At 42.7% G+C, this 24,333-nt stretch overlaps 1 protein-coding gene across 4 annotated transcripts in view; it reads left to right on the top strand.

Annotated features, from left to right (window-relative positions):
- Positions 1-2,958: 2,958 nt before the first annotated feature.
- The window catches only part of GAREM1 (GRB2 associated regulator of MAPK1 subtype 1), an 82,656-nt gene continuing 61,281 nt past the window's right edge, over positions 2,959-24,333 (top strand). Inside the window, exons 1-2 of one of the 4 annotated variants that reach the window (XM_035124833.3) lie at positions 2,959-3,355; positions 21,870-22,010. Coding sequence is in view for 2 of the 4 variants with exons in the window: in XM_035124832.3 (XP_034980723.3) it covers positions 3,278-3,398; positions 21,870-22,010 (262 nt within the window). In the remaining 2 variants the exon portion in view is untranslated. Of the gene's footprint in view, positions 3,399-21,869; positions 22,011-24,333 lie in introns of those variants that run through there. The other 3 variants (XM_035124832.3, XM_035124835.3, XM_088675439.1) reach the window with 3 other exon arrangements.

Raw genomic sequence — 24,333 nt, 5'->3', positions numbered from 1 at the left:
TTGGAGCTATGCCAACAGAACTGGCTGAAGTTGTTTTGTCGCTATAATTGAGGCATATTTCTCTTTCTGTCATACAGATATATCTTACAATAGGCAGGATAGCATCTGTTTGCATCTGAGAAAGACTGGTCCTAATGACAATCAGCCAACCCATGGCAGGGAATACAAGAGATGAGACATAGAACAGAGAAAGAACAAAACATACAAAGGGAACAGACTAAAAGACACACACCCCCTTCTGTGCAGGAAGTCTAAGGCTGGTCCACTGCTGCTTCCTGCCAGCAGCACAGCTCAGATGGTTGGATGGAGCAGCTGAACTGCCCCAAATCAAAACTGCTAGGAAGGGGAAGGCATATTCCACCACTGAGAGCTCTGCTTCTGACTCTACACCAATTACAGGCAGAATCAATGAGCAAGCAAACCTGCCTGTTGTCATCACTGCTGTGCTACACTCATCTTCTCAATGCCATATGCTGTTTTCCCCCGAAAATAAGACACAGTCTTATATTTATTTTTCCTCAAGAAGACACACTATGGCTTATTTTCACGTGATGTCTTTTATTTTTTTATTACACGTCCAGCCTCGCCTCTTCCTTGGCGCCCTCCAGAACTGCACCTATCACTATGTCTTATTTTCGGGGTATGGATTATATTGCGCAAATGCTTAGAAATCCTGCTACGGCTTATTTTATGGGTATGTCTTATTTTCGGAGAAACAGGGTAACATTGCAGGTGGGCAATGAAAGGACAGGCAAATTAGATGGATGGTGCTAACGGAAGGATTGGGGTGGTAGCCCTAGCTGAGATGCATGTGTGTGTTTCTGCACACGAACAATAGAGCACAACCGTGGCACAGGAGACCCTTTGCTTTTTTGTGTGCCCCCAGCAGCTACTTACGGTATGCTGCCCTACGGTAAAGCCAGACCTGAGTGACAAAGAACTCCACGGAAGGTTACGAGTACTGTAGCCCTATGGTTGTGCAGCATGATCCTACCTATATTTCCTAAGAGAGATTTTAAGGGTAACCACTGGGTAACACATCCAACCACTTCCATTTAGCTTCAACTGATTTAAGTCAAAGGAGGCACCGAAAGAAGGAAGTGTTGCGGTTGTAGTAATGGGTGACTTAAGTTGCCCTTACATCGACAGGGCAAATGTGTATTCTGGTCATGATCAAGAAACCAAGAACAGCTGGTCATAGAACTAATGTCAGGGAAGGTGACCAAGTGAGAGTAGTGATCATGGTGCTATTTGGCTCATCTTATGTGTAAGTGGACAATTGTCAGCAGTCACACTGGACTTCTGAAGAACAACATTCTAAAAAACGAGGTGAGTGTGAAAAATAAAGTCAAGAGAGTCAATCTCTCCAGAGGTCTGGGGGTTGTTCAAAACCACAGAAACAAAGGCTCAGGTAGCCTATATACTGGATTTAGCTTTTCAAAAACAGGGATCATTGAGTCCTAAAGCATCTAGCAGGGTCTAATCCAGGCATCCCCAAACTGCGGCCCTCCAGATGTTTTGAGCTACAACTCCCATGATCCCTAGCTAGCAGGACCATACCTGCCAAGTCCTGGACGGAAAAATCCGGGATCGGCAGCCCACGACACCGAAAGTTGCGTAGACGCAACTTCCGGTGGCGCTTTGCCCTTCTATGGGCACCAGAAAATGGTGGCGCCAGCACCGGACGTCGCTTCTACGCATGACCGGAAGTGCGTAAAAGCGACTTCCGGCACCACCACCGCCATTTTCTGGTGCCCATAAGAAGGGCAAAGCGGCACCAGAAAAATGGCCACCAGCAGAAGCAGATTTAAGGGAGAATATCGGGATAAAAACCTAAACGGGAGACCGCCGGGAAACGGTAGGAAAAAAGGGGCTTTCCCGGCGAAAACAGGATACTTGGCAGCTATGAACAGGACCAGTGGTCAGGGATGACGGGAATTGTAGTCCAAAACATCTGGAGGGCCGAAGTTTGGGGATGCCTGGTCTAATCCAATCCATAATCCAGTCTTCATTTTGGAACAAAGTCTAAACTTGGACAAGATCTGGGAAGAATCTGGGGATTGAGTCCCCCGCCAGCCATGCATCTCACTGTGTGGTCTTTGGCCAGGCACTGTCTCTCAGCCTAACCTACCTCACAAGATTCTTGTGAAGATAAAATGGGGGGAGATTGGAGAACCACATACACCACCTTGAAGGAATAGGTGGTATATAAATGTAATAAAACAAAGTAAGATGCAGCCTCATTTTTTATAGTTTCCCTTAGTTTGTTTCCCTTGTTGCTCTTGTCCTCGCTCCCCCCTTTCGTGTAACATTTCGTCTAATGGAGAGTTTTGGAGAACTCAGAACGTTGCTCGCTGTCTTGTGACATTTTGGTTGATCCTAATAATAGTATTAATCAGTGGCGGAGGCAGCAGACAAAAAGGGGGGGCACAAAAGGGGGAAAGCCTATTTCTAGAGATAGTGGTTTGTGTGTGCCATATGTCGAGATCGCTAAAAGAAAAAAATAACATATATATACGTTAATAAGAATCCAACAAGGGGGTGGGGGGCGAGAGCTCCTTGTTGCCACCGCCCATGGTATTAACCCAACTGTGGGTTAATACCACGCCCACGGACATATCGATCTGGCGGCAGCCCGCGTCACCTTCGCCATGTTTATTCTGAATCCCATTCTTTCCAACGGGGTTTACTTCCTCCGAGTAAGCGGCTTGCAGCTTCTGTTTTTCCACGCGTTTACTTGGGCAGCAGCTGCTTCCGCTGATTTCCTAACTCAGGGGCCGCCGCCGCAGCTTGCAGGGCGCCTGAGCGGCCGGACGGGGGAGCGAGAGCGACAGCGTTTGCGTCCGTCTCCTCCCGCGCCCGGCGCTGCGCGCTCTCTCTCTCTCTCTCTCTCCACGCCCCCAGGAGGGAGCGCCTGGGCTGCCCTTTTCCCGGAGAGTGGAGAAGGGGAGGGGCGCCCACTGCGCAGGCGTCGCTCGCACCTTGTTGATCAGTCAGTCCGTGCTGGGATGGCGTTTACTGGGTCAGCTGGAGCTGCAAGCAGAGGAGCCAGCGGGAAGAGGAGCCGCCGCCTGTGCAACCCACGCCGCCGCTGCCGCTGCTGGGGGGCCAGCGGAGGAGCAGCAGCAGCTGTCGGCGGCGACTCGCCTTGCTTTTAAGCCAAACCCATCATGGCCTGGGGAGGCGGCGGTGGCGGCGGCAAGAGTCGAGGCTGAGGAGGGCGAAGCCGCCGCCAGACGACCCCCGCTGCCGCCCGGACCCCAAGAAGGGCGGGAACATGGATGCGAGCCCCTCGCCGGGCTCCAGTCTGAAGGATGTGAAGTGGAGTGCCGTGTCTGTCCCGCTGGACCTGCTGGTGAGCACCTACCGCCTGCCTCAGGTCGTCAGGCTAGAAGGCGGTGAGTAGAAAGAGCGCAAAGGGCCGCGCGGAGAAGCGGCGGCAGCAGCCGCTCGCTTGTTAACTTGGCCGGACTCCGGAGGGTTGGGAGCGGGAGAAGCGGCGCCGGTGGTGGTGCTTGTGCAAGCCGGGCACTGGCTCTCCTCCTTCCCCAGCCACTTAGGAAAGAGTCGCCAGACTCTGCCTCTTCTCCACTTGAACGCCGGCCAAACTCCAGGCGCGAGTCCTTCTGGGGAGAAGAGCCCATTGGGGAAAGGGGGCACGTGACCAAAATATGAATGGGGCACGAAGGAGGCGAATGCCAGGGCTTTGATCTTAAGGAGCTCAAAGCGGCGGGGGGCAATGTCGGGACCCGGGGAGCTGGTGCGGTCGAATGGGGAGGAGAGGAGGGGAGGGGGCAAGTGAGCCGCGCCGGAGTGGCCCCTGGCTCGCTTCTTGTCCGCTGTTGCTCCCTGCGCTCATTGGGACCCTTTTAATTCATCATATCTAAAAGTCGAGAGGCTTTCCCTTAGTCGCCCTGGCTGCGATCCCAAGAAATTCAGCTGGAAGTTAGGTCCCGTTACAAATCACCCGGGCTGACTTGCGGCTGGGATACTGGAGCCCCTGAACACAAAGCAACGCAAGAGCTGCGTGCTTAAGAAACCCACTCAAGTCAATGGGCTCAGGTGTGTTATGTTGGCTTGTGGTCTAAAACGCGAAGTAATCTCAGAGCAAGAATTGTGCTCGCCCATAGATTTATTGAGATGGCTATTGGCTCTCAGCTTCTCCTCTTACTGAGGGCAACTTTAACAGGAGTGGTACAGGGAAAGAAGAAATGGTTATAAATCCACCCCCTCCAAAAGGGGCATAAACTATTGCTTCTGTAGCTTGGTGCAGAAATCTAATTCCCTTCAAAGTATGGTTGATAGGCTCTTCTGTTGAAGGGCTATTCTGGCAAGCTGTGTTTAACTCTGAAAGGGTTAGTTACAGGTAGGTAGCCGTGTTGGTCTGAGTCGAAACAAAATAAAACAAAATTAAAAAATTCCTTCAGTAGCACCTTAAAGACCAACTAAGTTTTTATTTTGGTATGAGCTTTCGTCAAAAACTTAGTTGGTCTTTAAGGTGCTACTGAAGGAATTTTTTAATTTTGTTCTGAAAGGGTTAGTATGATGTGCTTATTTCCCCCCAGCTCCTTTATTATGGAGATGGGTTTGTCAAACAAACACATTATAGTAATTAAACCAATGCAATTACTTCTTCAGTCACCTGTGCTCTCTCAGCTAGCCAAAAGCTTTTTTTTTTTGTAGCTTCAGATTGAAACTTAAGATTTATTTTGTTTTCCCCATCCACATACACACAATACCCATTTTCTTGTGTACCCATCTCCTGTGCCAACCGTTGAATTGGATTTATTTACAATTGAATCCTTTGAAAGCTCTTTTTAAAAGCCTTTTGCACAAATTGAACTTTCAAGTTATGGAAAAAAATTCATATTAGAATGGCAAGAGATGGAATTGCTAATCATCCTCTGTCTTGGATAAGTGTTTGTATTTGCCTTGTTTACATATGCAATACAGGAGAGCAACAGCTATGATGCAATATTTATGCCTCTTTAAATATTGAATAGATAATGGTTCCAACCTTGCATCACCTATTCACCCAGATCTATCAAGGTATTCCCAATTGATTAAGCTAGACATTCATTAAACCAAAGACTGCACATTTCATATGGGCACCCTGCCGGAATTTTTCTTCAGTATTCTCTAGTTAACAGTTGACTCTTCTGTTCGAGTGGTTGCATATTATCAGATGACGCCTATGAATTAAAATGAATAGCCAAGTTATATAATGTGTTAATAAAGGAGGGCATGGAAGGGTTGTTGTTGACTGGTGCATTTCTATTATTAGGGGCTTGTCTACTGGATTTTCATCCGCTTTTCCCTCTCTTCTCAAATGTAGCAGTGCAAAAATAGTTGCTGGTGTGCCTCTCTTCCCCTTGCATTGGATGTAACTACCGTGTGATCGGCAAGCATTTGGGAAGTGGATAACTGAGCTGGGAAGGTTTTCCACTGCAGCTTTTGAACTGTTATGCTGCTCTCCATAATTTTCTGCTATCTTCTTCTAATCATAATTTCTTCCTGCAATTCAACCCTTGATGTCATTATAACTTTAGGACAGGGGTTCCCAACAAAATTTTCTCGAGAACCCCTCATCGAGCCGCTATTGTGACAAGGACCCCCATTAATTCCTAATCCTAAAATTAAAAAGTGAGAGCCAAATTAAGAATCTTTTTATAAGAGTCCAGGGAGGAGGGAGGGGAATGGAGAAGACAGGGTACCTGCGCAGTAGCGCACAAATGAAGCCGATGCGCGCAAAGCATCTTGGGGAGGTGAGCGTTACTAGAATGCGCGTGCTGCCTCTTTGCAAAACAGTAGTGTTTGTAAAGTGCCACCTAACGGCATACAGCAGAACTACTGCCTCATCTAATTCTAGTTTTGCGCTAGACTCTGCTCATGCAGGAAGCGGCCAAAACAAAAAATCTGTTATCATACAAATATATTTAATATTTTTTTTTATTCTAATAGCATCTTGCGGACCCCTCTGGCATAGCTTGCGGACCCCTGGGGGTCCGCGGACCACCTGTTGGGAACCACTGCTTTAGGATTAAGGTGTTTTTTCCTCACTGTATTACAGCTCTTGTGCAAGTCTCTCTTCTGAATGTTCTTTGCAATCCACCTAGTCTGGTATTCACATGTCTCCATTTTCTATGATCACTGTCCGTTTGTGTCCAAGGCTTTCTTCATGGCTCCAAGAACTGGAAGAAGCAGCACATGGCAGAGGCATGGTTATGGGAATCTGCCCCCCTCTGCAAGTTGGAGAGTAACTCGTGTTGGCTTCCCATGTAGTATTGAACCCTGATTTTCTGGGGGTTTACATTGTTTGGGAGCCTCCATGAGGACATGAGATTCCTTGCAAAAACAAAATAAACAGTTTATTTTAAAAAATAGAATCCCTGCAATATTCTTGTGCTAGTCATTACCCCACTTTTGCACAAAAGGAGTACCTGGTGGTCGTCCCATGAGTTCATGGTTTTGGGAAGATTTGAACTGGGATTCTCTGAGCGCACAGTTCATTTTCCTAGCCACTGTGCTCTGCCAGCTACAGTATATTCTAATCCTGTCTTCTGTGCTGGCTGGGATTGATAGGTGATGTGGTCCAGAACCTCTGGGAGACAACAGGTTGGCAAAGGCTGCTCTAGATCACTTGGACTGTTCTGTGGACTGTTACACATGTAGAATGTCCTTGGTTGGTCTGGTGCATATTGTTAACTTTGCATTACTTTCAGAGCAGTATCTTTGTGAGGAGTTTTGCAGAAGACATTGCCTTCAGCATAAGCTTATTTTCACAACAATGTTTTGCTTAAGGTTGTAGGACAAGGCTTTACTGTTAGCATCTTTTTGTGCAGAGCTATTAATAAGACTGAATGAATGAATATGAAAAGAGCTCTAAATAGATATGTGTGTGTGTGTGTGTGTGCTCTCCCTCTCTATGTTAATAATTAGCCTTGAATGTCTAAGTATTTGGAGAGAGGGAGCAGACATGTGCCCAAATACATCCGGAGTTGGAAAGCCACAGCAAAGAAAACTACAGAATGCAGAACTTAAGTTGCATTTTATATTCTTGAGATAGAATTCATTTTGCTTGTGTAGCATATTATTTCCACTGTAGTATCTTGGCTTTTTATTAACCATTGGTATTATTCTTTTTATGTCTGGACACTTCGGCTAGGAGCTCTCTGTATGTATTTTTGCCTGGGTGACTTTGAAAATTCAGAAAGTATGCAATTAAAATGCATGAGGGTATTGGGAAGCCGTGTAAGAGTCATTCCTGCAAGGGAATGTTGTGGAAACGATAATGAATGGTAAACAAGCAAGTTACAGCAAGTTCCTTTGAAACAATAACAAGCAGACAAAATAGGGGCTGAGGAAAGAAAACATACCCATGGATCAGTTCAAAAATGATGTAGAAAGCTGTGTCAAGTGAACACACACTTTTCATTGTGTAGTGTACACTTCGCAGCATTGACTAATTACAGTAGAGAAAGCGATTCTCTCCATTTTTGTAGATTCATGCATTTTTTCCACTCTAAAAGCAGTTTTCATGCTTTTTTCCCTATATGTACACAAAAGTGCCGTAAAGGAATCTTGCATTTAGCATGACCCTGAATTTCTTTGTAGAAAGGAGCTATTTTGTTACACTGTTCCTTGTTTTCTTTGATGACACTGTTTTGCCAGAAGAAAGTGATTCATTGGGAAAATAGATACGCATGCTGATGTCTTGCATAAGAACTAGGGAGACATGCTGATGTTATTGGCTCATTGAAAAGATATGATGGATGTGGAGACAGCAGTGTAGTATTATACGAGTCCATTATTTTTCTGGAAAGGATGGTGCCAGATAGATTTTGAAAAGGAATATGTCCCACCATACTTAGCAGATTGGATATAAGAGGTTTGGTGGTTTGGTTGACCAACACAGTCTGGGGCCTGTGAGCATGTCCTTGCCACGGGGGTAATTCCTATGGCACTTAAATGTGGAGTGAGGCTTTCATTCTCACATTAAGGTACTGTATTTTGCACAGACATACTCATTTGAGGAAGCCTACAAATGAAATATTGTGCAACTCGTTACGTGAAAACAAAATGTTGTAAAAAGCCTAACACTCTTGCTTCTAAGAGCCATGAGGCTGAATGTGGCCCGTTGTGCTCAAATGAGTTCTTTCTCCTCTTTCCACTCATCATGGTTATAACTGCCTGACAAACTACTTCCTCCTGCTTCAATGCAATCCTTTGGAGATTTAATTGCTACTGTAGGTCATCTTCCAATGCAGTAAAGCTCATGTTAGCTCTTTGCCTAGTGATGTGATGTCTAAAGCTGCTTTTATTTTAAACAGCTAATTCATTTTATTGATTAATATGAAATGGTTTCCCCCTTTCCTCTATCATAGCCTTGTACTAAGCCTTGTACCCTGTTTCTCCAAAAATAAGACGTAGCCATAAAATAAGACGTAGCAGGATTTGTAAGCATTCAAGGAATATAAGCCATACCCCGAAAATAAGACATAGTGATAGGCGCAGCAGCAATGCTGGCCGTGGCAGGAGGAGGGGGGGGAAATAAGACATCCCCTGAAAATAAGCCAAAGTGTGGGGTTTTTGAGGGAAAATATATATAAGACGGTGTCTTATTTTCGGAGAAACACGATACTTTCACTGGTACTTGAGGCAGTTCTTGTACTTCCTTTTCAATGTCTTTGAATCCTGAGATAACCACCAATCTTGGTATGCTTGAAACTGCTGTAGTATCACGGCGGGAGGAGTGGAAGGTGGCGATTAGGCATATCATTGGAGAGATTTGATAGGTCTGAACTGGGCAAGAGGCTGTGTAATGAGGCCATAATACTGACATGGAAGAAGGCACGTTTTTCTGTTTTGTTTTTTGAGGAGGTGAATTGGGGTCATTCCAAGCAACTTGTAATTGCCAAGTTGATGAAGAATAACTGTAGGCTGTGACGTCCTATACTAGTTTCATTAAGAGAAAGCTAACTTCATGTGCCATGGGGAATATCTAGTACACCATTCACACATACAGAGTCTTGTATGTTGGGTATATGTTATGTGTGCTGTCCACTAACGGTTTGTAAGAAGAAACATACAGCTCAGTCTGTTGACAGTTTGGAATACTGTACTGTTGCTGCTGTTTCCGAAGATACCCATTTCTGAAGATACCCATTTCTGAAAGCATTTTACCTGGTGTGGTCTGCTGTCTTTCCCTGGCACATGTTATTTCCCTGGGGGGGGGGGGATCTCATTTCTGTATATCAGCAGTGAGCTGAGCCCCTGTTGCCTATACCCAGCTTGCAACAGTTGCTTGCAGGTTTGCAAAAGTATAAAACTTCATTAGGGGCGTAAATATGAATTATTGGTTCGGTTAGGTGATGGTGCTTGTTCTAGTGAATGAATTTTTCATTAGATTTTAGCCTTATTACAAGCTGCCACAAGAACCCCTGGTATAGCACTGGCCAAAAATAAAAGAAATACGTTTAAGTACATATAAACATAACTGACAATAGCACCATTCTGGTATGAGTCGCACACATATATTTTAGTTCAGTTTTGACGGTTCCCTTTGAGTTCTTGTGAAGTTCATTTTCAGGAATGAAAAGAGCCTTGGAGGAAAGTGCCTTTCCCTTATTGGCAATATAAGTGTGCATTGTTCAAGGCTGCTCTGTGAGAGAGAGAACTATGTTGCACTTGAGAAGTAGAAAGGCTATTACAAGAGGATGTTGTAAGGCAGGCAGCTATGACTTGTGACCTCTGGTTAAACTGATCTTTTTAATAACTGCAATGGGAGATGGCTGCTGTTTAGAGAGAGAGACCAGTTATTATTGTGTTGTAAAGTCCTATTCGTCCACATACAAGAAGTTCAGGCCATATTCCAAAGGTATTATTTAGCATGTTGTTATAAGGGGACAATATAACCAGGGCCCAAATTACATGTGGCGTCAAATCCATGGTTTGATGTCATGCATCTCTCTGAAACAGAACACTACTATAAATAGCCATTGATAAAGACCGTGGGTAGAACCTTTCAACCCTTTCCTCACAGGCCACAGTCCCATCACCCCCTCCCCAAAGCTCCCATTAGCTTGAGTGGCTTTTGAAGATTTCTCTCTGCAGTAGTTCCCACTGTTACAGAGGCCTTCCTCTCTGATTTGTTCTTTAATTATTTTCTTTTTTTTCCCTTGTCTTGCAGTCTGTAAGCCCACAGTCAGGGCCTGTCTTTAGATGATGGTGATGATGATTCTGCAGCATCTGGTTGAGTTGCTTGATTTATATACTGAGCAATATTTTATACAGCTTAATATTGCTTAATTAATATTTTCTGTGAGTTGCTTTGAGTTACATTTGTGAAAAGAGTGATTAATAAAAATAATAATAAACATAGCTTTTGTGAATGGTTTTCTTTGTATTATATAATTGAATAGAGGAGAGGAGGGGCCTCCACTTGTCCAGTACCTTATTGCTCTCAGTGCCAGATTGTTCCCTGCAGTTTAGTCTGAGGTCTTGTGCTGCAATCCTATGCAAACATATCTGAGAGTAAGTCCCACTGAACCCAGTACTTGCAAAGTAGATGTGTATAGATTGTTAGGCTGAGAATAAATTTGCTTCAATGTGTTTTGACAGACAATCAGATATGGGCAAAGGATGTGACTATTGCTTTCAGTGTGACAGCATTGCTTTATGTTCGACCGTGTGCAATCCAATATGCTGTATTCTGTTAACTTCCTGCTTCAGTAATAGATAAATTAGTGGGAAGCAATACAATATGGCATCCTGCCATACATAATACGAAGGTGGTATGATTGTGAATTCAGTCCTTCTCCAAAGTTAAAGCCTCTCTATTTTCTTTACTCTTTTTGAGGCATACTAAACATTTCCAAAATACATTAAGCAACTTCCCACAATGAATTGTTAATGGCCTAGTTTGCATGTAATGTCAAACCATAGTTAATGTTTAACTGTGGTCTAGCACCAGGGTGCAATGTGTTAGTGCAGGCTGCTGAAAGTCTCCACTTTGCTTCTCCCCTACTCTTTGCTGGAAGCAACAAATTGTGAAAGGGCAGGTCAACACCAGAAATGCACATTCAACATACATTTAAAGCATATGACACATACCCCTTGAGAACATCAGGAACTGTAATTAGTTAAGGGTGCTGGGAAATGTAGCTCTGTGAGGGGTAAACTATAGTCCCCAATGTTCTTTGGAGGAGGTCATGTGCTTTAAATGTGTGTTGGGTGTGCTTTGAATTCATGGTGTAGAACAGTCATGTATACTGAGTGTGTTTTAAACATAAAGTGTGCGTCTACCCTAAAGGTTTGTATCAGGGCAAATGGTGGACATGTGAGAACTGAGAACACGCCCTAAAAACCAACATGTTTATTTAAATTGATCTTATATCCTACTCTTCCTCCCCAAAGGATTCCCGCTTCCCCACTGAAACTGTCTAGAACTTCCATAAAAAAAAATCACGTGCTAATATTTTACATCAATTTAATGCAGCGAGAAATCTGTGTTAATATTATCCTGCCTCTGCAACAGTCATATAGCAGCCTTTCTGTAATATGCCAAAGCAACATGTCAGGTTAATAGCATCCCCTAATGGAAATAATTGTCAATGAGGTCTAAACCATTTCCCAGCACATATACTCTAGTCAGGAAAGCCTAAATGAGTAAGTGGCGGAGCTGGACTGTAGTTGGCCAGTAGGGAAATCCTTATACAGTAGGCAGGTCTAAAGGCTCAATTAAAATTCTCAGGAGGATGTGTCTGCAGATAGTACTAGAACTTTGGTCTGAATCCTTCGTTAGCCTGGGTGGGGCCTCAGTTTGATAAGGGGGATCAGGATATACCTGGCAATAATTGGATTTCTCCAACATTAATCTCCACCAGTAGGATTCAGGCTGATCATAAAAAGAGCCCTGTGGAATCAGACCAAAGGCTTCAGCTAGTCCAGAATTTTGCCTCCCACGGTGACTAAGCAGATGTCAAGAGATTTTCACAAGCAGGAAGACAAAAGGAACATAGGAATCTGCCTTGTACCGAGTCACACCATTGGCCATCTTAGCTTGGCTTTGTCTACAATACATGAACTGGCGTCAGTTGTCATGGAGTTCAGGCAAGGGACATTCCCAGCCCGGCCTGGAAGTGCCAGGGATTGAACCCAGGATCTTCTGAGCACAAAGGAAATGCTCTGCCACTGACCTGTGACTCTTCCGCCAAAGAGCTCTCTCCCACTGTTGTTTTCACTAGGCATAGCATCCTAGAGGTAGTACGACAACCATCACGAGCAGTCACATTTAATAGCCTTTTCCTCCAGAATTTGTATAGTCCCCTTGTAATGCCTTCTAAGTTGGCTGCTGAAAAGTGGTAGAAGAGCAGTCAAAAACTGACCTTGAGTGAAACCCAGCAGGCTTTAGGTTAAGCAAAGTTTTTTGTGTGTGTGGTGTGCGTGGTCGAACCGCATATTTCATTTGTTACATTTCTATCCCACCTGCCCTCCCGGGAGTTCAAAACAAAGTACATGGTCCCTTCTCATTTTATCCTCACAACATCACAGTGAAGTAGGTTAGGCTGAGAGCTGGTGACTGGACCAAAATCCCTTTTGAGCTTCATGGCAGAGTTGGATTTGAACCAGAGTCTCCCCAGTTCTAATCCGACACTCCTATCCTTGCATCTTGCATCATGCCATCCTACACAATATATCCTCTGTGTGGGAGCCATTGCTACCACCTGCTGAATAAAAGGGTGTTTGTGAACTCAGTTAACCCCCATTTGCAAAGGTGGTGTTGTTGTTTTGCTGGACATATTAAATTAGTTACTACACAAGGAAAAAAATTATTGTCAAAGCACTGTCTTCTAATTAAATGTGTTAAAATCTGTTGCTTTGCTCAGTGTGTGAAATTTCAGGAACAGGTATACTATGTGAAATAACCGTCAACCAAATGGTATTTAACCCACCTGCCCCCCCCCCTTCATTTAACACATGTTCAGTTAACAGCAATTGGCATAAAGCTGATCTTGTCTAGTAAGTAGCAAAGAGGAAGTAAATCTAATCTGTCTTTTAAAAAGAGAGCAGCTTTTTCATACCCCTTAGTTGAAATAAGGCATTACTAAACTGTAGAACAACTCAAAGAACTTGAACAATGCCTGAAAATTCAATGTAACTTTTATGCTGGTTTACATCTGTCTTTGAACCTTCTCTGAACTTCTGTTCAAGAGCTCAGTTCTTCCTAAAATGCAAAATAAGAACAGAAAATGCTGTCCAACTCCTGCCTCCCCCCTCCCTTCTGTTTCCCTGGCCTCTAGCCAAATAAAACTATCCCTCTGTCAGGCTCTCCAAATTAGTTCAGCATTCACACGGAGGGAAATTTTTCAATACGTTTGGTAATTAATTGTATTGGACCTTTTACCCATTGCACAAACTGACTGCAAAAACTTTAAAAAATAGGATATGTGTTGTGATTTAAAACACAAAACCAAGCCAAGTTCTGTATGACTTGCAGTTAGAGAACTTTGAATATATTTGCTGTCTTTTGAGCCAAAGTTTCCTTCTAATGTAGGTCCACCTAAATGGGGAGTTTGGGTCTGCTGCTAGCCTCTTCATACTTCAGAAGGTAAATCAGCTGCATTAGAGAGAGAGGAATTACTTTCTACTGGGGAACATAAGGTTTATAGTTTCCTCTCCTTCTAGAACTGAATTGTGAGACAAATAAAGACAGAACATGTGCTTCCCAGCTATCACACATCCTGCTCTGTGTTCATCTTCAGGGCTGGTTCAAGGTTTCCATACCCCTGAGTGTCCCCCTCTCCACATTCACTGCAGTGGGCACCAGGAAGCCTGAGCTCTAATACGTCATCCTTTCACCCTTTTGCTCTCAGAGCAAACAAATGAGTTGGTGGGACTTCTCCACACAAAGCAGAGGGAAAGGAGATGTGGGAGCAATGAGAGAGGTTGTAGCATTGTAGGGAAAGTCGAAGGAGAGTGGCAGCTGTCCAACCCATGCTACCTAGTGCTGCCAGGCTTCTGTGTGGACGCTCATTTGCAGAAGCCATGGGGTATTCACGGATTCCTATTAATGACTGTCACATGAAAACATCCAATTAATTGGAGAGGGAAGCATAAAGTCATTTGGTATTCAGCACATTCTCATTGGAAGAAAGCTGACCAATGTTTCAGTGTTAGGCTCCTGCGCCTTGAGTGCAGAAGCTGTGAACCTTTAGCCCTCCAGATGTTTGACTGCAACTCCCATCATCCCTGACCACCAGCCATGCTGGCTGGAGCTGATGGGAGATGGGGTTGGCATCTGAAGAACTGCCGGTTACTTACTTCTCCTTTAGCCACGTATGGCAACATTTGGGTTGATTTCTCTCTTTTGTTACATCCTGCACACTTTATCTAAAAAAGATGTAGGAACCATAGTGTTCAAAACTAGCTCTTCTTAGACAAAACATTTTCCTTCCTCTGTCCCACCTTTCCTATTGTGTGCCATGACTTTATTTTACAAGAAAATAATGCTCCATACATTTCAAAATGTATGGTTTGCCTTGGCACTTATTTAGATCTGGATCACTGCAAGTCTTGTTATGACCAGGGCCTTGTAGCATGAGTTATTGTTATGCTTACCAGCAAGAAAAGCCTCTTAGAGAGCTAGCTGGCTTATGAGTCAGTCATGGTCCTAGTTCCCCTCTGGAAGAATCAGTTGGTTGGAAATGCCTTATACAAGCTATTACCGGTAGTCCTGCAAGGGGAGGATAGAACTTAAAAACATCTGGCAGCTTTTTAGCTAGCAATACTAAAGTCTTGTGAATATATTCATAAAGGAAACAATAACCAATGTTCCACCCACCCACATTCATTTCTAGGTTCTCCAGCCTTTGGAATGGCATACTTTATTCTTAGCTGTAATTCCTGCATTACAGGGGATTGGACTAGATGACCAAACCAAAGTACAAAAAATCTTAGGAGATGTTCTTTCATCTTTCTACTGGGGGAGAAAAGCTTTGAAGGAAGTTTCTTCAATACTACTACTAACAATAGTAGACATGCATCATAAATAAAACAAAATATTTGTGAAGTTCTATTGATCAGAAAATTAACATTGTTTGGTTCTTGGATAAAAAAGAAGGCTGTTTTAATCTGCACATGTGCTCCAGCTGTTAGCAAAAGGCTTCAGTTCCTTTTTGTGTCTGAAGCACAGTAGGTGTCAGGATTGTAAGCAAAAAATGAATGTTTATATTAAAAAGGCTCTTGTGACATCTAACAGAGTATAAATGGTGATATACTACTGTGCTGCTACAATACAGGAGTTATTTCAGCACTGTAGTAAATTTTGCTAGTGGAGTGTAAAGACGTCTAGCTGGCTGGCTGCCATCTCAAATAAAAGTGGGAAAAGAAAAAAAAAACGGGTCACTTTTGTCTTGTTCAAGTCGGCAGAGTTATTTGCAGTAGGCAACACAGACACCCTTTAAATGCCATCTTAGTTGCCTTTGTAGAATTCAGTTACATTGCTCAGTAGTATTTTAAAAAGAACAAAGAATATACATTTGCTTTGGCCGAATGTATTGTGCTCCTCTGCTTCTCTCTGAATGTCAAATTGTGAAACAGGATCACTGCTAATATACTGTAAGAATGTAAAACTGTGTCCATTCATAGTCCCCCTCAAATACTGTTGAGTGGCCCTCATACCAAGAAAGCTCATCTTGATACAGAACTTTCTCCCCAGGGTGACTGAAAGGGACAAAGCGTTTGGAATTGACAGCTGCTTTTCTCCACAGTGAAATTTTATTCGTTCCTCTTGCTGCTCTGTTGAGGTTAAAGTCAATCCAACTAATGGACAGCCTTTAAAATTATTATAGAATGCCAGTGATCTCCTCGTGTCTTAATTGACATGAAGTTTGCAGTCTCTGAGCATGGAGGGACAATTCACAGTATTCGTAACTTGCTATGACACTGTGATGTTTTTGAAATGTAGTACATAAGTACACAGTCTGTTCATTTTGAGGCTTCAGAGATTGTTGACCAAAGATGGTCAAAGTGCACAATAACTGCTTCTCCTGCTTCTCCAGTGATCCTGTTATCCCAGTTGTCCAGGATGAATAACAGTATCAAAGAATCATAGGCAATCCCAGCAAAAGAAGTCTGGTTGAATGTTATAGTGACATAATCACACTCCTGAAACCACAAATATTGTTTTTAGGGATTGAAAAAAGTTTTAAGCAAAGGTGGTTACAACTTCAACCATGCACCAAAAAGCATGGAACTTTTAGGTTCAGACATCCATCTTCACTTCCATACCATGTACAGTAAACAATAAACTTGTTTTGTACATTGTGCTGCCTTAAAGCTAGACTCCAAGCTCTTACTGTGTGGCCTCATTTACATGTGTTGAAGAGATGCATGAGTACATGACAAACATATGTGCATTGAGGCGAAACACACAGTTATGCACATTTCACAGGGCATATTATACTTGCATGCCGTGGGAAATAGTAATCAGACAGCAGATCAAAGTTTATAAACAATTTCAAATGGCAAAAAATGGATTAATGTGCAGGCTGTTACAGAAATAAAAAGTTGATTATATAGGCAGTATTTAAGCTAGGTTGGCAACTCTTTGGTAATGGCTAAGAGGGGTAGTAAAATTATAATTCCAAAAATGGAGAGGAGCAGGGGGGGAAATCAGACAGGCATGCATAGAACTGAATTCGTTTAAGAGGAAAGAGGAGATACAAATGTGTGTTGCTGCAAGGCTGCTTATGTAGCTTGTAGCTGTGAGAGCTAGAGAAAGTGGAGCATGGATGTTGTCCGTTCAAAGGCAGGAGGAATGGAAAGAAGTTCTTTATTATAGGCACTTATCACAGTCACCATTTTTATGGGCATTTTTAAAATTAAAAAAATCAGCTTTTGGTAGGCTTATATCACATACTGCAGCCTATTTCTGTGAGTGAATGAGTCACTTGTTTTCTTATTTTTGGAAGTAAAACTACTTTTTATGGTGGGGGAAAATGAGCTTAATGTCACTCTATATTTGGCACCTTTCAAATAAATTGGCTCTAGTTCTGCCTGGCTCACTGTAATTAGAAAACACTTTGCAGCCATGATCCAGAAATTTTAGGTGCTGCAAGTTTTTCCTTATATGTGCCAAACTCACCTCCCCCCCCCAGCAACACTCTGTGTTGGAGGCTAAGCTGGAAGTTCCTCTAGGTGTTGGGAATGGTTGGTTGGTGGTTGGAAATGCAGTTTGTTTTATAGGAATAGTGCAGTTTCCCTTGGAGGCTGGTGCATGGCCCATTAGGGTCAAGGTCACGGTAACACTTTTCCAAGGTTCGTCTTGACCAATCAGCCCCCCTCACACCCACACCCTTATATCAGAGATTTTCAACCTTTTCGAGTCCATGGCTCCCTTGACCGACTACATTCTTTCTGCAGTACCCCTGTGGGGCTCAGGAGCCCAGTTATGTCACCCCTTGCCAGCAGAGCTGGCAGCCCCTCACCCTTTTTTGAACACCCTCCCTTGTAGAGTGTTCCCTTAGCCTCCTCTCCTCTCCCCTCTGCTTGGGAGTCCGCCAGGCAGCAGCTGCTGCTGTCCCTGACCTCTGAGCTGTCCTACCCACCTGCCCCAAAGAGAGGTGTCTCCCAGAGGTTGGGGGGCCTCAGCCAGCTTAGCTTTCTGAGGCCCAGGGCAAGTGTACTCAGCTCCACCACCCCCCCCCTTTGCAGGGCCTGATGTGCGCATGCACACACACACAGAGAGAGAGAGAGAGAGAGAGAGAGAGAGAGAGAGAGAGAGAGAGAGAGAGAGAGAGAGAGAGAGAGAGAGAGAGGAGGAAGGGAAGGGACTCTGAGGATCATCCATTCCAACCCCCTGAATGCAGGAATACACACACACACAGAGAGAGAGAGAGAGAGTGAGAGAGTGAGAGAGAGATTCCCAGAGTGATCTCATTAGCCTAATATTTCTTCCTTTGAAGGAACCAGATTGCATTCTTCCTTGCTATAGCTTCCCTCAAAGATCATATGCCAAACTATGTGGGAGTACAATTAAATGAGCCGGAGTGGGATGTATTTCACATCTGCTGATTTCATTCCTAGGTAGGCATATAAAATTTCATCATTATGAATGGAGAAATGGGTCTGTTATCACTTGCTTCCATACTAGAGCAATGAGGCAGTGCCTTTGAGCTTTGTTTCTAGAAGTGTAAAGGCAACATCTTTCTCTATCAGTATTCCTGTATTCGTTGGCTTGGGAATTACGGTACTTGTCTTTAGCTTGGTTTTTTTTAAAAAAGATTCCCTGAAGTTCCTCCATAGTGAATGTTCAAATACTGAATTGGATCATATCTATAGCTCCATTTTTATCCCATTGATTTGGGGGAAGAACATATTTTTGTCGTCCCCCCCCCTCCCCAGATTGATGGAGTGTTTATAGATTTGTGGGGCAGAAACATAGACTGAGACTGTTGGTTATAGGATTCTTAGAAAATAGGTTTCTGCTATGGTTGCTTCCCTCTAATTTACAAATGCAGCGTGCATTTTGTACTTAGAGAGGATGGTTGCTGGCAAATGGTACTGCTAGATGCCATCTTAACGAATGCATTACTAATGAGCTTTTGTAATATTAGCACATCAACACCCCCTCTGTTCCTGTCCAGTTTTAATTATGTGTGGCAATCAAACTTTGAGAAATCATTATACAAGCTCTACAAAGGCCACATCGTTTTTTGGCACGGGGCATTCTGGGATGCCCCCCTCCCTTTTTACAAAGCATGCAATCTCTGTTTGTGTTATCACTTAGCAATTCCTGAGCTTGTCTATGTTCTAAAAAGTTTTCCAAAATCCAAATAATGAACTTTCAGGAGAACACAGAGAAAGAGAGTAGTGTTTGCACTTTCACGTTTGAGTGCTAGCAAAATGCCAGTAGCTAGTTGAATCTTTGCACAACAGCCTGTAGGCAAGAAGTGCTATTTCTCACTGACTATAAAAACATGTATTGAAGTGCATGAGCCATATGTCTGAGTTAAAAAACCTGTAATTAAATGTCAGATTGAATGTATTTGTATGAAATTTGAGGATGTCTGAGATATCAGAATTTGAGGATGTCTGAGGTATCAGAGAGATGTAAATTGTTTTGATAATGTATTCATACTTGATAATAGCAGATGAATAGAGAAATAGCCATTTTGAAAAAGGGAGTGCTTATCAGTGTGCTGCTCCACATTAAACAATTGATTATGCTCAGACTAGTGTGCTGAGAATTAAGATTCCTGAGGTTTATAGAAAGATTAAAACAGAAATGGGCATTACTAAAGTTTCTTTAAAAATATAACAAAAAGCTGTCTTTTGCCTGCCTGTATTGTAAGATGTGAGGAGTATATGACTCGTATGTAATATTATTGATGCATTATTTATATTTATAAGCCACGCCTTGGCCCACAGGATTCCAGGGTGTACATAAGAAAATGATTAAAAAACCAATAATGTAAACATCACTTAAAATCATACTGTGTCCATGAAAACAATTCACCAACAGCATCAAAAATAGCCAAACACACTCACAGACATCGTCTAAATTCCTGTCTGAACACATGCATTTTGTGATCTGAATAACCTTTTTCTTTTAAAAGTTTTGAGGTTGCACAGGTTCTTAGGTGGTCTCCTGTCATGTTTTAACTAGGCCCAGATCTGGTTTAGCTCCACATACAATAATATGGAACACATTCAAACCATTTCCAGGGGCAGGGGTAAAATAAAGGAAATAAAGATGCATGGCAGAGAGGAACAAAATAAGTCAGTTAATGATGGCGCTTATTGATTGTCCTGCTGTCTTAGCAAGATTCATCAGTTTTTAACAATAGGGAAGACTACCGTCTTGGGGAAACTGCATTCATAGGAGCCATGGCAGCATACTTCTTTCTACGGACAGAAGAACACTTCGCCAATCTGGTTGCAGAAAGAATATTGGGTATTAAGGAAAACCTCACTGGATGTGCTTCCCTAGCATCCAAAGAGAAGAATCGTGTAGCAAAGTGTGAATCTCCTTGGTATTCATATTCTGGATTTTTCCACTGCCTGTAGCAGAGAAAGTGTGCTTACGTGTAGGCAGATGGGTGTCTGCCCTGAACTGCACTTTACAAGTGTGCCACCCAAGAAGGGAGAGTAGGAAGGAGGTACAAGTCATGCAGAATCACTACAAGTGCAATATTCTGTGACCTGGTTCCCAGACAGGAGGGATTACAAAGCATCTAAATTACATTGTGCTATAGCACCAGTAGGTGTTTCACAACAAAAGGATTGGCTTGAATCAGAAAGCAGGAATTCGGGATGGGTTGGGAGAGGATGGGAAATGCAGTAAATTTCCTCCTGAAATCATAAAACATGTCTAAAGAAAGCCACTGACAAATTGAAGTATTAATAAATTTCTTTTGGTCTCTTCTTGATCCATTCTGCCCCATTCCAACAGAGAGAGATTAAAAGAATTATAAAACATTGTGACAGGATAGCTTGTTTCTGATTATATGGGGTTGGCTCCAACCTAAGTTACAATTTCAACTAACTTAGGCCTTTGTCAGCCTGCTTTGTTCCTTCCAAACTAAAGTTAGGAATTTGTTTGACTTTGCCATGATTCATTGAAATGATTCTGTTTTCTGTGTTAACAGGTTATTTCAGCATATAATGTGCATTCAGGTGGATCCAAAATAATAGTAGCCTTGAAGTAAAAGACTAGTAGTAGACAATTTCTGAAGAGCCATGGCTCAGATGGATGGCATAGTAGCTCATAGGACCAGGTGTTTTAATGTCGTCTCCGTACTGGTGGAGGAGGAACGTGGGTGGCACTGTGGGTTAAAAAACCACTGAGCCTAGGGCTTGCCGATCAGAAGCTTGAGCAGGGTGAGCTCCTGTTGCTCGGTCCCTGCTCCTGCCAACCTAGCAGTTCAAAAGCACATCAAAGTGCAAGTAGATAAATAGGTACCGCTCCGGTGGGAAGGTAAATGGCATTTCCGTGCGCTGCTCTGGTTCGCCAGAAGCGGCTTAGTCATGCTGGCTACATGACCTGGAAGCTGTACACCAGCTCCCTCAGCCAATAACGCGAGATGAGTGCCGCAACCCCAGAGTCGGTCACGACGGGACCTAATGGTCAGGGGTCCCTTTACCTTTACCTGTGGAGGGGCACTATTACTGCACCCCTAACTCCAGGGATGGGAACAGGAGCACCCTTTGACATGGTCCTTTGTTGATGGCATTAATTTTTATGAAATGATTTTTTTTTAGAAATGGAAAAGATCCCTACACAGAAAAATATAACTGTGGGGGGAAATGTCATTATGGAAAATGTTCCACCCTACACCACTATTTACCTATCAAAAGCTGGCTTCAGAACACAGCATAGCAACCCAAGGATCATTATAATATTCCTGAAACCTATAAAAGAGGCACAGCTTGCACTTTTTTGCTTTGGAGAGAGTAGGGAAAGATTAGGAATTTCAATGGAAATTGAAGATGGATGGATTTGCCCTGCTTGCCAGATATTGAAATAGCAATGACAATAGGCCAGAAGTAAAAAGTAACAATATCATTGTAATATATATGTTTGCATTAAGTTCAATAAACCTTGTGGTAACCCTGTGAGAATTTGGCACTGTATTGACCCACAATGCAGATGCAGTCCAAAAGCCGAGACAGCTGTTTGCCTAAGACCACATACTAAATTCATTGCAGAGATTAGATTTTCACCTGGGATTTCATGACTCACAGATCCACCTATTGGCCACCATACTATAATATGCTATAATATGCTCAAGCATTGTATGTGGTATCTGAAAGTATTCTACATGTTGATTATGGTATTGATTGTTTGCTCTCATTTTTTTTTGTAGGAGAAGCTATAGAAGGTCTTAGAGAGAGTGATTACCTTTTGATTCATTCATGCCGACAGTGGACCACAATTACAGCTCATAGTCTGGAGGAGGGACATTACGTCATAGGGCCGAAGATAGAAATCCCTGTGCATTATGCTGGTAAGTGTGGCTTTGGCTCTGAACTGCAAAATAAAGGGTGACTGAGTTGCCCACCAATTACGCCAGCTTTTTGGTTGTTTGGCAAAGGAAAGCAAAATTGACAGCAAAGGTGACTATTACTTTAACAAAATAAGTGCAGGAAAGGAGCTGCATCTTATTCCTACAAGCTGATGATACGCACCAGTATAAACTGCTAAATCGTAATTTTAACTAAACTGCTGGAGAAAAGTGATACAAGTCTCATGCAAAACAGTCCTCCAAAGTTGTTTTGAAAAAAGATCAGGTGCCCAGCTACATCAAGCCTGAAAATGTACTGAACCACATGATAGCCTTTTTATGCCTGTTCCTGGCAGCAGTGCTACGTGCTTCTGAATAAGCATGTGGACTTGGAACGGATGCCAATCAGGATCATTTAAAAAAAACTTATTTTCTCTTGTAAACAACTATTGTTTAGTCTAACCTCTGACATCCTTGCAAGTTCATGCATGCCTTCCCTTTCTGCTGAGTTCTAAGAGTTCCCTGTTGTCTGGAATAAATAGTTGTGGCCAGTCTGTTGCTTTTCCTGCGGACTTTTTTCATTTCTCTTTCTCCCTCTGTTCAAGGCTCACCAGGCCCCTTTTCAGTTCAGGGTTTTAAAAATAAATAAAAATAAAGTGACAGCTATAATTTGAAATTTCCTTAGTTACATTTAAGCTTCCTTTCTCTTCTATCTTTTTAAAACTGGTTCAAGACTGCACTTCTAATCAAAACATTGTCCTTTTGCTTCACTGTTCCAAAAGGTCCCTTGGCCTGCAACAATGAGTGTGTTGGGGCAATCATGTCTCTGCTTAAGAAGACAAGATAGGAATGAGCCTCAGAGTCACCTAGGCAGCTCTTTTGATCCTCCCATTGTGAAAGCAAGTGAATGGAGCAGGAAGTCTTCCATTAATTATAGTTAACGATAGTTCAGACAAAATGGGAAACTATAATTGAAGAATTGCATTTAGGGAGGGGCTATAAGCACATTCATAGCATGACTTACCACACTGAGTTATGTTCATATGAACCCTCCCACTCATTCCTAAATAGTAACCTCCTGTTTTCAGCAATATGTGAAATAAATCTTTTTTTCCCTCTCTTTATAAAGGAAAAATAATAATAGTGAGGGAAGGGGACCTGGGGTAGCCTTCCCCAACCTATTGTCCTCCAGATGTTGTTGGACTAAAACTCCAATCAGCGCCAGTCAACATGGCCAGTAGTAAAGAGTGATGGGAGTTGTAGTCCAACAACATCAGGAGGGCACCATGTTGACCGCCTTTAAAAAGTGGTATTTAGGAACACAACTGGCAACAATAAATCCTATTAGCATTTTACAGTACTGAAATTTGCCACAGTTACATCTGTTGTGGGGCAATGAGAGGCCAGTTTCCTACTACGTACAGTCAGCGGCTCTATGGATCAGTTGGCAGGCTTTTTCTTGAGAGACTATTAGACTTTAACTGCAATTTAAAGAGTACCTCTGAGGGCCTTTATAATTTGATCACTATCTGATAACGTTACTTGTGTTTGTCATAATGTGCTCTCTCACCCAAACAACTCATTCATGAATTTAGTGATTCTGCAAGGAAACTAAAAAGCAATACAGAGGTGCAATTCAGATGAGTAGTATAAAAAGCAACTTCATCTTCCACATTAGAGGCACTTTCTCTTCCTATCTTCAGTTTCTGAATCTTGATCCCCTGCATTATAAAATGCAGTTACTATGGGGAACTCATTCAAAGCAGTTACTGGTGTGGTATATTTGTTATGTGGTTTCTGCATACATTCCACTAGTAACATTTCTTTCCTTTTGCTTCCCAAACCACATCTACACCATCAGCAGAAAATAGTTGTAAAACATTGATTGCCATGGCCTTTCCTGAAGTCCCCAGGTTATGATAGCTGTGTGAGTGCTGGTTTCCCTCTGCTACAGCTAGCGAGATTCTTCGGAGAAGTTATTAGTCTAAATAGCTTTGCTTTGTGGTGTAGATACAAATCCATGAATGGAATCTAGAAATTGAAGCTCTACCCAGTTCAGTTTAGAATGATTAAAAAAAAAGAAGACCAGCACTACATATAATAACTCATATACCAATGTGGAAATAAGAGCAAAAGTATTGTGCATAACATGAAGTATATGTAGGATATATGCAAAAGAGTAAATATTGCAGAAGTTCAAAGGCAAGAGTTTGCTCTTGTTTGACAGCACACAGTGTCTTTTCCCAGGGTTAGTGATGCCAAGTCTGTCAACATTAAAGAGTAAAATTCTGTGTCAGGGAGTTAACCACATTACAAAATGATTAAA

The sequence above is a fragment of the Zootoca vivipara genome, chromosome 8, assembly GCF_965207765.1.
Source record: "Zootoca vivipara chromosome 8, rZooViv2.hap1.1, whole genome shotgun sequence".
Lineage (NCBI taxonomy): Eukaryota > Metazoa > Chordata > Lepidosauria > Squamata > Lacertidae > Zootoca > Zootoca vivipara.
The sequence above is the reverse complement of the archived record's forward strand: the minus strand, read 5'-3'. Positions and strand labels throughout refer to the sequence as shown.